Raw genomic sequence first — 13462 nt, 5'->3', positions numbered from 1 at the left:
CAACAGAATATCATTCAAGGAATGTTTGGTTATGGTTAAGAGTACGTCTATAACAAAGCACTTGAAGAAAAAAACACTCGATAAACACACTGACAACAATATTAAACAAAACAAGAGAAAATACGCTAATGACAGCATAATATCAACAACAGTTCACCTACGTATGAGGCTATTCTTTCCGAGCACGAGCATTATGTAAATAGTACACAAGGATCAGATTCGGTCTGTACAATTTCAACTAAGACAATATGTCGCGGGTTGCCTAAATATGTGACGTCACACTAAAAGAGTCTATTCTGAATCACCGTGCCTACGTCTTATTCCTTCTAGTCGAGTGCGATCTTTCTCAATCTCATGCAACTCTGCCTGAGACAAAAACATGTTTGTGTCGTGCACCAGTACGATATTTTGTCGTATTTTCACTAAATCGAAGTTTGTTGTCATAATTTGGTCACTTCAAATTGTTTACGGGTACTTAACTTACAAGAAAAGACATTATTATTTACAATAACCACATTCATTTAATATGTGCAATAAGTTCAAATGATACAATTATCACTAAATTGGTTGTAAGGTTTTAATTTGTACATCAAATCAACAGAAAAAATCGTTAATAACTATACAGTATTCTGATTGTCCTAATTTCAATTTGAACTTACAAATAACAAATATATTTGCTTTGAGTAACTATGTAACAATAATTTGGCTTAGAAAGTTATTATTATTCTTTATTATTATGCACTAAATATGGACGACATTAAAATGAAACAACTTGTTTTTGGAAAACAGTAGATACTTAAACCAAATGAAGCCAATTTATAACATATTAGGTATAGAAAACGTACAAAATTTTGAGAAAATAACTTATGATATTTATGATAATAATTTGTCGAGAAAATAATAATGTCAAATATGCCACACAATATTTTTCAATTTAGACGGACACAAAATTATTTCCCTCTGCAAATTATTTTAAGACATATTTAATTCTACCTGTTAAGTTCACGTAGTGTTAGAAATAATTTGATAATTTGAAAATATGACAATGTGCAATATTTTAATTTTGAAATCTCGTGAACTATACATAGTGGTAAACTATACATTATTATTAATATTATTAAACCAAAGTATTTAAAGTTAAGGAAGTAAATTATAATGACTACCGAAAGTGTACCTATACAGAACCTATAAAAAATGTTATTCTGTTACTTCAATATAACTTTAGTTCTGATCAATCTGACCTAGCCTTAATCTTTGAATTCAAGAGGAACTTTTTTTCATTGTCAGCATATAGCCGTTCCATTTCAGAGAAGTTGATCAACTTAATGTGTCAAATCAGAAGAGGTGAAATCATTAGACGCCGATAAAACTTAGACTGCGCATAATTTTAGTCTGCAGAGACTCTCTACAACTCGCCAGCTGTGTGCAATAAACCGCATTAAAAAATTTTTCAGTTTGTGTTCGACAAAAATTCAGAATGAGTGAAAAGTTGAAATGAGTCGATGTACAGCTTTTAAACAACAAAATAATTCTTACAGTAGTAATTTAGGTTTCTAAAGATTCTCTAAAAATGAAATTAGATACGAAATATGTACAGTGTCCCATTAATAAGTGTCAAAAGCTTAACCATATGTTTAACTCATTAAAATATATTTCTAATAATTTTTATCAAAAGCTCTAATGTTCGACTCGTATTTTGTGCCGATTAAAATAGTTGTAATGAGCTGCCAATGAATTGATGAAATGTCTAAGTAAGGTATGAGAGCGACTATTTTCTTACAATTTTTTTGCTGTACACAAAAAAATATACAAAAATTGATGCTTTTGTCAAGTTAAATTCATGATTAATATATTGGCAATTGTTTCTCAGACACCCTGTATAATTACAGTATAAACAAATGGACGTGTACATAATAACAAAAATATTTTACTCGGATTTGCAAAGCATTTTGAGAGTGAAACGTTTTTTAACAATTCAAGTAATGCGTTTTATAAACAAGCAATATTGACCGAATTTACTAAAAATTGAGCGCATATTTGAATTACACAGACTATTCTAATGCTTTTAGTATGCAAAAAATATGTGCTCAATTTAGTAAACAACATGCTGAAGAAAATATGGAAAATAATAAAAGCTAGTTTATTACAAATATGAAATATTGTTGCGGGTATCATCGTCAAAAATTTTTGTCGATATTAATACGTACTCCTTAACATTTTGATGCAAAATTTGATAATTAAACTAATTGTCAAGAGATTTAGAACCTTCTATTTGAGAATCTTGTTAAGGTTAGATATATAACAATAAACGCAAACTCATCGTACAAATAACATATTACCTTAAACCGGTTCTAAAACTCTTTATTATTTATAACACATTGCAACTAACAAATCGCGAATAAAATACATCTATAATAATTCTTCAAATTAGTAATAGTTTTTTTTTATATATTTATCACGATCTTATCTTTCTTATCTACTCTTATTGCCACTCTGGTAATAATTTCTCTATCCAGCATCAAGAGTGGCTGAATAAAGATCAAAGGGCCCACAACGGAGTGAAATTGCTTGTTTACATATGCTGTGAGTGTAGACACAATCCGAACTGTTAAGTCGAAAACGACCTTAACTTTATCTGCATTACGTTGATTTCAAAATAATTAGGGCTAGGTCAGAATTCCCCCGATACAAAATATAATACACTTAATAAAACTATTCAAGCTTTAACATTGTTTACTGCAGTAACATGTTGTATATATGTAAAGATATATAGAAACACCCTGTATATAATTTATTACATTGACTATAATATTTGACACAACCACGACAATATTTTAACACAAGTATTATAGAGTTCTGAGCAAAATATAAAAAGGTGCAAAATTCAAATTTTTCCTATAGTATAATTATATGAAAAAAAAAACAAGGACATACTTCTCCTCAAGATGCCGTTGTCTGATAAAGAAGTGTTAAGAAAACTAATATTAAATAGGTACTTGAATTTGCTACATTAAAAATTCTAGCAACAATTACTATACTTGTTAAATAAACTTGTTTAGAAATTTTGCAACACTTATTATAAAGAAATATTACTATTTATTATGGTATTTTAGTTGTCTTCTACCTCTTCTATCAAGAAATGGTAGTAATTAGTCTAAAAATATAGAGCTGGTGTTTCTGAATTGGTAAAATTTCAATGTTTAGCCTTGTTTCAATGAATCGCTATATAAACACCCAAACCAAACACTTTTACATTTTCAGCAACCCAGTAATTGACTACTTTGTATAACTATGTTGATATGTAAATAAATCTAGCTTAAAAATCCCATACAAGTGATCTACTTATAACAATTGAGCATGTGATTTTGTAAAACGTAAAATATAGTAGACACATATAGAATTTGTACTATCAGACTTTTCGTTTCGAGAAAACATATAATAAACAAGCAGGAGAGAACTCTATAACGGTAAAAGTTATATACATATACTTGTCACAACCATAGAACAGGAAGCACATAAAGCACTTTATTCGCACAGCCAATCACAAGGCAATTTAGGCATTTTACTAGCGGGCCATGGAAGATAGCCAGCTGTTTTAAATACCCAGTAATCGTAAGACACTTTTGCAATAAGACCTATAAGTAAGAGCACTTCAGCGGTTATTATATAGTATATATAGTCAGTCCAATCTTGCTGACTCTGGCACAGTTTAGTTTGTTCCAATTCCATAATTTTCACGTCCATATTGTCACATCCAATCGCGTCGTAATCTGGTACGTGTTCCAATTTGGACAGTAACCACACCTGCATATAAAATATTATCAAAAAACAATTATTATTATTTTAATAATTTTTAGTTTAAAAATGTAACAACTGTTATAGTGGCACTATTACAAGACGCAAAATTGACGCATGAGGTAATTTTGATGGAAAATAGGTCTTTAATTAAAAATTATAAATTTTCTATTGACTAAAAGAATACAGTATAGGGTATGAATAGAATAGCATATAGGGTAAATGCGCTCTTTTGTCGAAATTTTCAATGATCGTTTTGCATAAATACGGCTGAATCTCATTGATACAGCGCTCAGTTTCCTCCGTCAAAACGTGGGTGATCGTGGGTTTGTTGGCATAAACCTCAGACTTCAAAAGACACCTCCAAAAAATAGAAAAGTTCAACGGTGTAAATTGCATAATCTGGGAGACCAATGCTGATCACCAAAACGAGAAATTACACGACCAGGAAATGACTCGTGCAGTAATGGAATTGTTTCTCGAACTGTATGGCATATGGCACCGTCTTGTTGAAACCACATGTCGTCAATATCCATCTCGCAATTTAGGCACAAGAAAATTGGATTATCATGTCGCGATAGCGAGTACCATTAACTGTTATTGCCTGACCAGCCGCATTTTTGACATTCAAAAAGATACTGAAGGAGTCAGTGGTTAGAGACCTAGAATCATTATTTGACAGATAATGTATATTTACTACCAAATTAACTTTTTATTTTTTTTTTCTAAAGAATGGTATATTTTAATTAAAAATTAATTAAACGAAATTACGTTTTGCCGAATATATTTTTCAAAAGAAAACCTAAGTATGCATTCCACTGGCATCATTACTGCAATAGTGTACGTTTGGTTGCCTAGCATTCATGATCATGAAAACTGATGAACGTCCTGTAGAAAGAGAAGTAGCCTTGATATTTTTAGTGTTGAGATTACGACTAAATATAATAAAAAATCTTTTATAAAATGTCGACGTAGTAACTATTTTAGAATTTTTGCTTTGAATACCTAAATTAAACAAGTTTATTAAATTTGAGATATTTGAAGAACAGGTGAGGCAGTAACTATAAATCTTTAATTTTTCTTTTATACAAAAGTTCATTAATTATTTCTTAGCAACCTAAAGAAATTTGCTGACAAGTTATATCTATTTAAGAAGTGACATGTTTAAATTTGATACTGAACTACTTTTAGCTTAAGTGTTTTTGTATACTGAGGTTAATTGTTACATTAATATAAGCTTATACCTACTGTTACTTACCTTAAACTCCTTTGCTGTTTTACAATCACAATGTAGCTTATTGTGTCCTAAATTTATATAGCGCATGCTGTCGCTGGTACGATAGAATTTTATATTCGACAAAAGATATGTCTCAAACTGAAACATAAACTGGTTCATATATAAACTCAACTTATTGAAGATATTACCTCACCTCTTTGATTTTGTTATTCTTTAAACTCAACACTACAAAATTACTCATAAATTTTGTACCCTCCATCTGTTGAATGGTAGATATTTGATTATTATCTGCATACAAGAACATCAAATGCTGATATGATGGGTCTCCCAGTTCCTGTAACGATGTTATCTGAAATACAAAATAAAATTAAGTGTTCAGAACAGTAGATGGGTGCTTACATTATTGTTTGTAATATTTAACGATACAGTATGTGGTGGTAGAGGAGTTGGCAGGGAAAGCAAATTGACCCCTGAACAGTTTACAGCGACGGAAAATATGGGTTGCTTTCCTAACACGATTTCCATCCTGTAAGGTTGGCAAGTACAATTTTCAATACAGTTTTCCTCAATCTGCAAAATATAAAACACGCAAGATGTGTATACATATAATGAAAACGACACCACAATAATGAGTGCCTAAAATCAACTAAAGGAAAAATGATTTACTCCTAGGTTTTTGTGTCCTAGGTTTTATTTACGTGGTATATAACAAAAGATAGCAAATCAGTTTTTTCACCGTTGGTTTTCAGCAAATCAATGCAAGAGCTTTCATAAATGATTACAGGCCACGTTACCGCGTAGCTTAGCCAACCAACATTGCAGGATTAGTACTGTCAACTAAAAGTCGTTAAATATTAAGGTCATTAATGTTAATGCTTCATTTACAATGAACAATGACAAACCGTTGAGTCCAAGCACGAGATAATGCAATGGAGAAAATGTCGTGAAAAATTACACCAATCATCTGTTTGTGAAAGAAAATGATGTGTTTTAAATTAGTCTTCATCTATTTTTTTAATTTTACTAATATATAATTGCCAACGCAAAACGTATAAAATTACTGTTCCCAATAAAATTAGTGGTCACGTGGTTTGTCATCATTTATGAATGCTCTGTAGTTACCTCAAGCAATCCCTGTACTTGTGAAATTGGCAACTTTTCTGTTGAGTTAAACCAGTGGAAGGTCTTTGAGGACAAACAAAAAGTAACATCCTCGTTACTGACATTAACCTCCCTTTTCTTTAAAGTGTCTAACAAACTAGTGCAAAGCATATAAGGATTATCTGTAAGAAAATGTATATATTTAACAAACTAATTTAATTAATCAATTGTAACAATTACAGTAATTCTTCTTTAGCAGTCAGTAATTATAAAATTTATGATCATTTCTACCTGATATGTCCAATATAACTGATCCTTCTTTTTTGAATCTAGGGACACTAGTCAGATTATTATGAGACAAATCCAAAAAGCTAAGGTTGAACAGGTTAACTAAGGACCTCTGTGCAAAATTCTTAATTCCATTTGACGAGAGGTTCAGGCAAGACACTGACGATAATTTGGCGAACTCTCCTACTAAGCTATTGATTTGGCCATCTGTGATTGTCATGTATTTCAGTCTTTTCCATACGGGTTGTGTCACATTTAAAACGTCCAACGTTGCATTTCGTATATGTAGTGCCTCTACTTGTCCATCTACAGTGATATCTGTAAAATAAATATTTAAATGTATAATTCAAGTGGTCGTGAATTGACATTATTAAAATTGAGGGTTCAAAGTTGTTAGCAATATTATAAAATTAATTAAGGTTTGGTAGCTACATCGCAATTTTCGTAGAAAATATGTTCGGAATAGTAATTACACTTCAACTGTGAAGAGAAATATCCGGGGAGACTGAATCAATTAGTGATCTTAAACACTTTGGTCTTTCTTCAACAACTCGTTCAACACAATACATCGAGGCAATTCGTGAGCGTCTTGCTGGGAGTTCAGAAATATCAATTCGGCACCGTAGTCAAGTATTGGATATTTCAAGAAACTCTCTATAGCGTATTCTCACAAAAAATTTGCATCTTCATGCTTGCAGAGCGAAGAGAGTTCGGTGAATGGATTATGAAACAAGAATTTAATACATTTCAAGTAGAAGTTGAAGTTTTGGATCGTGGATAATTTGATTTTTTAAATTTAAAAATGTAAAATATATTTAACATTGGCAAATGCAAATTTTCTTTTTTCTTTAGATTTCATGTCCCTGGGAGTTTATTTCTTATAGTTGGATAGATATTCAATGTTTTTCATATTTTTTGTTGTATTTTAACGTTAAAAAATTGATGCCATCTTATAATTGAATTTTTAAAACCAAAATGAAATGTTTGAGCATTGTTTAACGTAAATAAATATATCCTTAATATTACTAAAGTATTTACTAGAGTGTATACATAAATTTTCTGTCAAGGCATCCAAAATATTTGAAAATATGAATACATCGAATGGTGAAATCTTTTTATTTATGATTTATTGAAACACAGGTAAATAAAATACATTTGAGCTCTGAAGATAGGATGCGCAATGCAATGGAATGGGAACTATGGGTGCATTTCCATTCTGATTTGATTGATTGGCGCATTTTAGGGCTCACGTGTTTGCCCAGTTGTGCAAAATACACAGAGAGAGAATGTAAATAGGTAGTTTCAAAAATTAATTTTGTCTTATAACAAATAACACAAACCCTTCCTATTAAAGAAGTTTCCAAAAGACAGCAGGAAAAGTAAAGGATTTCTATTTAAATATACAGAAATATAAAGTCAGAATCAGTTTCAAATCCAATAGGTTTTCTAATATATAGTAAATGTATCCGCTCTGTCAACAAAATGATGTCCAGCGACTATAATTTTCAAAGACCTTGTTCATATTTACAATTGCACCGGAAATTCTTCGTTATATCAAATAGAGCGTTTATATTCGTATTTAAACACACAAAGCTCACTGTAAAATATAATTAGCATTTCTGAATCAATTAGTTCTTCCAAAATTATTGTTCTGTTAGTAAAGCGAATTCCAAAATTCACGTAAGAAGTAATTTTGTACACAGGTAAAAATTGTAAATTTTTTACTGGTTCATAAAGTATGCAGTATAGAGTTATACAGGATGTCCCAGACTACCCGTCCACCCCTTCTAAAATCTAAAGTACATGGTTATGTGAAAAGTGGTTCAGATGAAAGTTACTGATCTTCAAGGGACACGTATTGCCGTGACCTTGGAAATGTCACAGACAATGTCACGGCAATATGTGCCCCTTGGAGACCAGTAACTTTCATCCTTCGAGCATATATTACTGGAGGTAACATGCCATTGCGAAAAGTGTGGCTGAGTGTGCGATAGAGACAAACAGTATCTGAGTACACTCTGTCTCACTCTAGCACGCACGTGATTGTTTGGAGCATTCATTTCCAACATTCAACAAACTCTCTTCGTTCGTGGTCAGAAGGCTTCAGTTCTTGAATCAATTGAACTTTGTATGCATGAATATGCAAATCTTTGAAATATTTGAATTGTCAGTTGTTACGCTGTCATTATCTTCAACACTTTACAATACAAATGGCGCAAAATTCAAGTCTTGCGTTAACTACTTAGTATTCCCATTTATTATGCCACAGCGAAATGAAAAGGTGTTTTGCTCTCTAGCGCCAGTTTTAGAATTTATCTTCAATGAAATTTCATGGGGTCATAAAAATGATTATTTTGACATTTTATATTTCCAGTTAATACATAACTAATTTTTTTTACAACATACTGTATATTCAACTTACTTGCACATGCTAATCCTTCTGTAAGGGTAAATTTGTTTACGTCACAACAAACAGCAGCCCTTTTGATGTCTTTTAACTGGTGACATCTGCATAAATCGTTAGGACGGCATTCACTGGCAGGTTGATGGAAGCAGCGGTGTTCAGAGGTACTATCATGTTCTGCCAAAAGGCACCATGTGGGTATCACGATAAGTATGTAGAATATAAGATGCACATACATCTGCAAGATTCATTGTATACATTAAATAAAAACAAACTATTTAAAATAGTGAATTACATTACAAATATTCCAATTATATTTCTGAAAGCATCGATTGCATTTTAGAATAGTAGTAGTATTTCCGAAATGGTAAGTTTAATTCCAGGTTAATTATATGCATTTCAGAAAACGTCAATTGCATTTCACAGTAGTCATTTTTAATTCAGTGCAACCTAAAGTTTTTAATGTACCTGCCTATTTCAAATATTTAAAATGTTTATGTTTGAAGTCCATTACAGATATCAAAACACGAGACAAAATATTTTTTGCAAGTGAAATGAACTNGATTATTATCTGCATACAAGAACATCAAATGCTGATATGATGGGTCTCCCAGTTCCTGTAACGATGTTATCTGAAATACAAAATAAAATTAAGTGTTCAGAACAGTAGATGGGTGCTTACATTATTGTTTGTAATATTTAACGATACAGTATGTGGTGGTAGAGGAGTTGGCAGGGAAAGCAAATTGACCCCTGAACAGTTTACAGCGACGGAAAATATGGGTTGCTTTCCTAACACGATTTCCATCCTGTAAGGTTGGCAAGTACAATTTTCAATACAGTTTTCCTCAATCTGCAAAATATAAAACACGCAAGATGTGTATACATATAATGAAAACGACACCACAATAATGAGTGCCTAAAATCAACTAAAGGAAAAATGATTTACTCCTAGGTTTTTGTGTCCTAGGTTTTATTTACGTGGTATATAACAAAAGATAGCAAATCAGTTTTTTCACCGTTGGTTTTCAGCAAATCAATGCAAGAGCTTTCATAAATGATTACAGGCCACGTTACCGCGTAGCTTAGCCAACCAACATTGCAGGATTAGTACTGTCAACTAAAAGTCGTTAAATATTAAGGTCATTAATGTTAATGCTTCATTTACAATGAACAATGACAAACCGTTGAGTCCAAGCACGAGATAATGCAATGGAGAAAATGTCGTGAAAAATTACACCAATCATCTGTTTGTGAAAGAAAATGATGTGTTTTAAATTAGTCTTCATCTATTTTTTTAATTTTACTAATATATAATTGCCAACGCAAAACGTATAAAATTACTGTTCCCAATAAAATTAGTGGTCACGTGGTTTGTCATCATTTATGAATGCTCTGTAGTTACCTCAAGCAATCCCTGTACTTGTGAAATTGGCAACTTTTCTGTTGAGTTAAACCAGTGGAAGGTCTTTGAGGACAAACAAAAAGTAACATCCTCGTTACTGACATTAACCTCCCTTTTCTTTAAAGTGTCTAACAAACTAGTGCAAAGCATATAAGGATTATCTGTAAGAAAATGTATATATTTAACAAACTAATTTAATTAATCAATTGTAACAATTACAGTAATTCTTCTTTAGCAGTCAGTAATTATAAAATTTATGATCATTTCTACCTGATATGTCCAATATAACTGATCCTTCTTTTTTGAATCTAGGGACACTAGTCAGATTATTATGAGACAAATCCAAAAAGCTAAGGTTGAACAGGTTAACTAAGGACCTCTGTGCAAAATTCTTAATTCCATTTGACGAGAGGTTCAGGCAAGACACTGACGATAATTTGGCGAACTCTCCTACTAAGCTATTGATTTGGCCATCTGTGATTGTCATGTATTTCAGTCTTTTCCATACGGGTTGTGTCACATTTAAAACGTCCAACGTTGCATTTCGTATATGTAGTGCCTCTACTTGTCCATCTACAGTGATATCTGTAAAATAAATATTTAAATGAATAATTCAAGTGGCCGTGAATTAACATTATTAAAATTCACGGTTCAAAGTTGTGAGCAATATTATAAAATTAATTAAGGTTTGGTAGCTACATCGCAATTTTCGTAGAAAATATGTTCGGAATAGTAATTACACTTCAACTGTGAAGAGAAATATCCGGGGAGACTGAATCAATTAGTGATCTTAAACACTTTGGTCTTTCTTCAACAACTCGTTCAACACAATACATCGAGGCAATTCGTGAGCGTCTTGCTGGGAGTTCAGAAATATCAATTCGGCACCGTAGTCAAGTATTGGATATTTCAAGAAACTCTCTATAGCGTATTCTCACAAAAAATTTGCATCTTCATGCTTGCAGAGCGAAGAGAGTTCGGTGAATGGATTATGAAACAAGAATTTAATACATTTCAAGTAGAAGTTGAAGTTTTGGATCGTGGATAATTTGATTTTTTAAATTTAAAAATGTAAAATATATTTAACATTGGCAAATGCAAATTTTCTTTTTTCTTTAGATTTCATGTCCCTGGGAGTTTATTTCTTATAGTTGGATAGATATTCAATGTTTTTCATATTTTTTGTTGTATTTCAACGTTAAAAAATTGATGCCATCTTATAATTGAATTTTTAAAACCAAAACGAAATGTTTGAGCATCGTTTAACATAAATAAATATATCCTAAATAGTACTAAAGTATTTACTAGAGTGTACACATAAATTTCCTGACAAGGCATCCAAAATATTTGAAAATATGAATACATCGAATGGTGAAATCTTTTTATTTATGATTTATTGAAACACAGGTAAATAAAATACATTTGAGCTCTGAAGATAGGATGCGCAATGCAATGGAATGGGAACTATGGGTGCATTTCCATTCTGATTTGATTGATTGGCGCATTTTAGGGCTCACGTGTTTGCCCAGTTGTGCAAAATACACAGAGAGAGAATGTAAATAGGTAGTTTCAAAAATTAATTTTGTCTTATAACAAATAACACAAACCCTTCCTATTAAAGAAGTTTCCAAAAGACAGCAGGAAAAGTAAAGGATTTCTATTTAAATATACAGAAATATAAAGTCAGAATCAGTTTCAAATCCAATAGGTTTTCTAATATATAGTAAATGTATCCGCTCTGTCAACAAAATGATGTCCAGCGACTATAATTTTCAAAGACCTTGTTCATATTTACAATTGCACCGGAAATTCTTCGTTATATCAAATAGAGCGTTTATATTCGTATTTAAACACACAAAGCTCACTGTAAAATATAATTAGCATTTCTGAATCAATTAGTTCTTCCAAAATTATTGTTCTGTTAGTAAAGCGAATTCCAAAATTCACGTAAGAAGTAATTTTGTACACAGGTAAAAATTGTAAATTTTTTACTGGTTCATAAAGTATGCAGTATAGAGTTATACAGGATGTCCCAGACTACCCGTCCACCCCTTCTAAAATCTAAAGTACATGGTTATGTGAAAAGTGGTTCAGATGAAAGTTACTGATCTTCAAGGGACACGTATTGCCGTGACCTTGGAAATGTCACAGACAATGTCACGGCAATATGTGCCCCTTGGAGACCAGTAACTTTCATCCTTCGAGCATATATTACTGGAGGTAACATGCCATTGCGAAAAGTGTGGCTGAGTGTGCGATAGAGACAAACAGTATCTGAGTACACTCTGTCTCACTCTAGCACGCACGTGATTGTTTGGAGCATTCATTTCCAACATTCAACAAACTCTCTTCGTTCGTGGTCAGAAGGCTTCAGTTCTTGAATCAATTGAACTTTGTATGCATGAATATGCAAATCTTTGAAATATTTGAATTGTCAGTTGTTACGCTGTCATTATCTTCAACACTTTACAATACAAATGGCGCAAAATTCAAATCTTGCGTGAACTACTTACTATTCCCATTTATTATGCCACAGCGAAATGAAAATGTGTTTTGCTCTCTAGCGCCAGTTTTAGAATTTATCTTCAATGAAATTTCATGGGGTCATAAAAATGATTATTTTGACATTTTATATTTCCAGTTAATACATAACTAATTTTTTTTACAACATACTGTATATTCAACTTACTTGCACATGCTAATCCTTCTGTAAGGGTAAATTTGTTTACGTCACAACAAACAGCAGCCCTTTTGATGTCTTTTAACTGGTGACATCTGCATAAATCGTTAGGACGGCATTCACTGGCAGGTTGATGGAAGCAGCGGTGTTCAGAGGTACTATCATGTTCTGCCAAAAGGCACCATGTGGGTATCACGATAAGTATGTAGAATATAAGATGCACATACATCTGCAAGATTCATTGTATACATTAAATAAAAACAAACTATTTAAAATAGTGAATTACATTACAAATATTCCAATTATATTTCTGAAAGCATCGATTGCATTTTAGAATAGTAGTAGTATTTCCGAAATGGTAAGTTTAATTCCAGGTTAATTATATGCATTTCAGAAAACGTCAATTGCATTTCACAGTAGTCATTTTTAATTCAGTGCAACCTAAAGTTTTTAATGTACCTGCCTATTTCAAATATTTAAAATGTTTATGTTTGAAGTCCATTACAGATATCAAAACACGAGACAAAATATTTTTTGCAAGTGAAATGAACT

General features: G+C 31.8%; 2 protein-coding genes across 2 annotated transcripts; both read right to left on the bottom strand.

Annotated features, from left to right (window-relative positions):
- Nucleotides 1–498: 498 nt before the first annotated feature.
- LOC108916432 (protein halfway) lies at nt 499–9063 on the bottom strand (the record flags this gene model as incomplete). The annotated part of the gene is given in 7 exon segments (XM_023456722.1): nt 499–3804; nt 5054–5170; nt 5226–5381; nt 5432–5602; nt 6155–6315; nt 6425–6739; nt 8844–9063. Coding segments are annotated over 7 exon segments (1419 nt in total). The 3' UTR covers nt 499–3525.
- Nucleotides 9064–9319: 256 nt separating this feature from the next.
- LOC111692649 (protein halfway-like) lies at nt 9320–13139 on the bottom strand (the record flags this gene model as incomplete). The annotated part of the gene is made up of 5 exons (XM_023456721.1): nt 9320–9457; nt 9508–9678; nt 10231–10391; nt 10501–10815; nt 12920–13139. Coding segments are annotated over 5 exons (1005 nt in total), but the record flags the coding sequence as incomplete, so codon positions are not given.
- Nucleotides 13140–13462: the final 323 nt, after the last annotated feature.

The sequence above is a fragment of the Anoplophora glabripennis genome, unplaced genomic scaffold (genome assembly GCF_000390285.2).
Source record: "Anoplophora glabripennis isolate ALB-LARVAE unplaced genomic scaffold, Agla_2.0 scaffold2405, whole genome shotgun sequence".
NCBI lineage: Eukaryota > Metazoa > Arthropoda > Insecta > Coleoptera > Cerambycidae > Anoplophora > Anoplophora glabripennis.
This window is presented reverse-complemented; position numbering and strand designations above follow the sequence as displayed.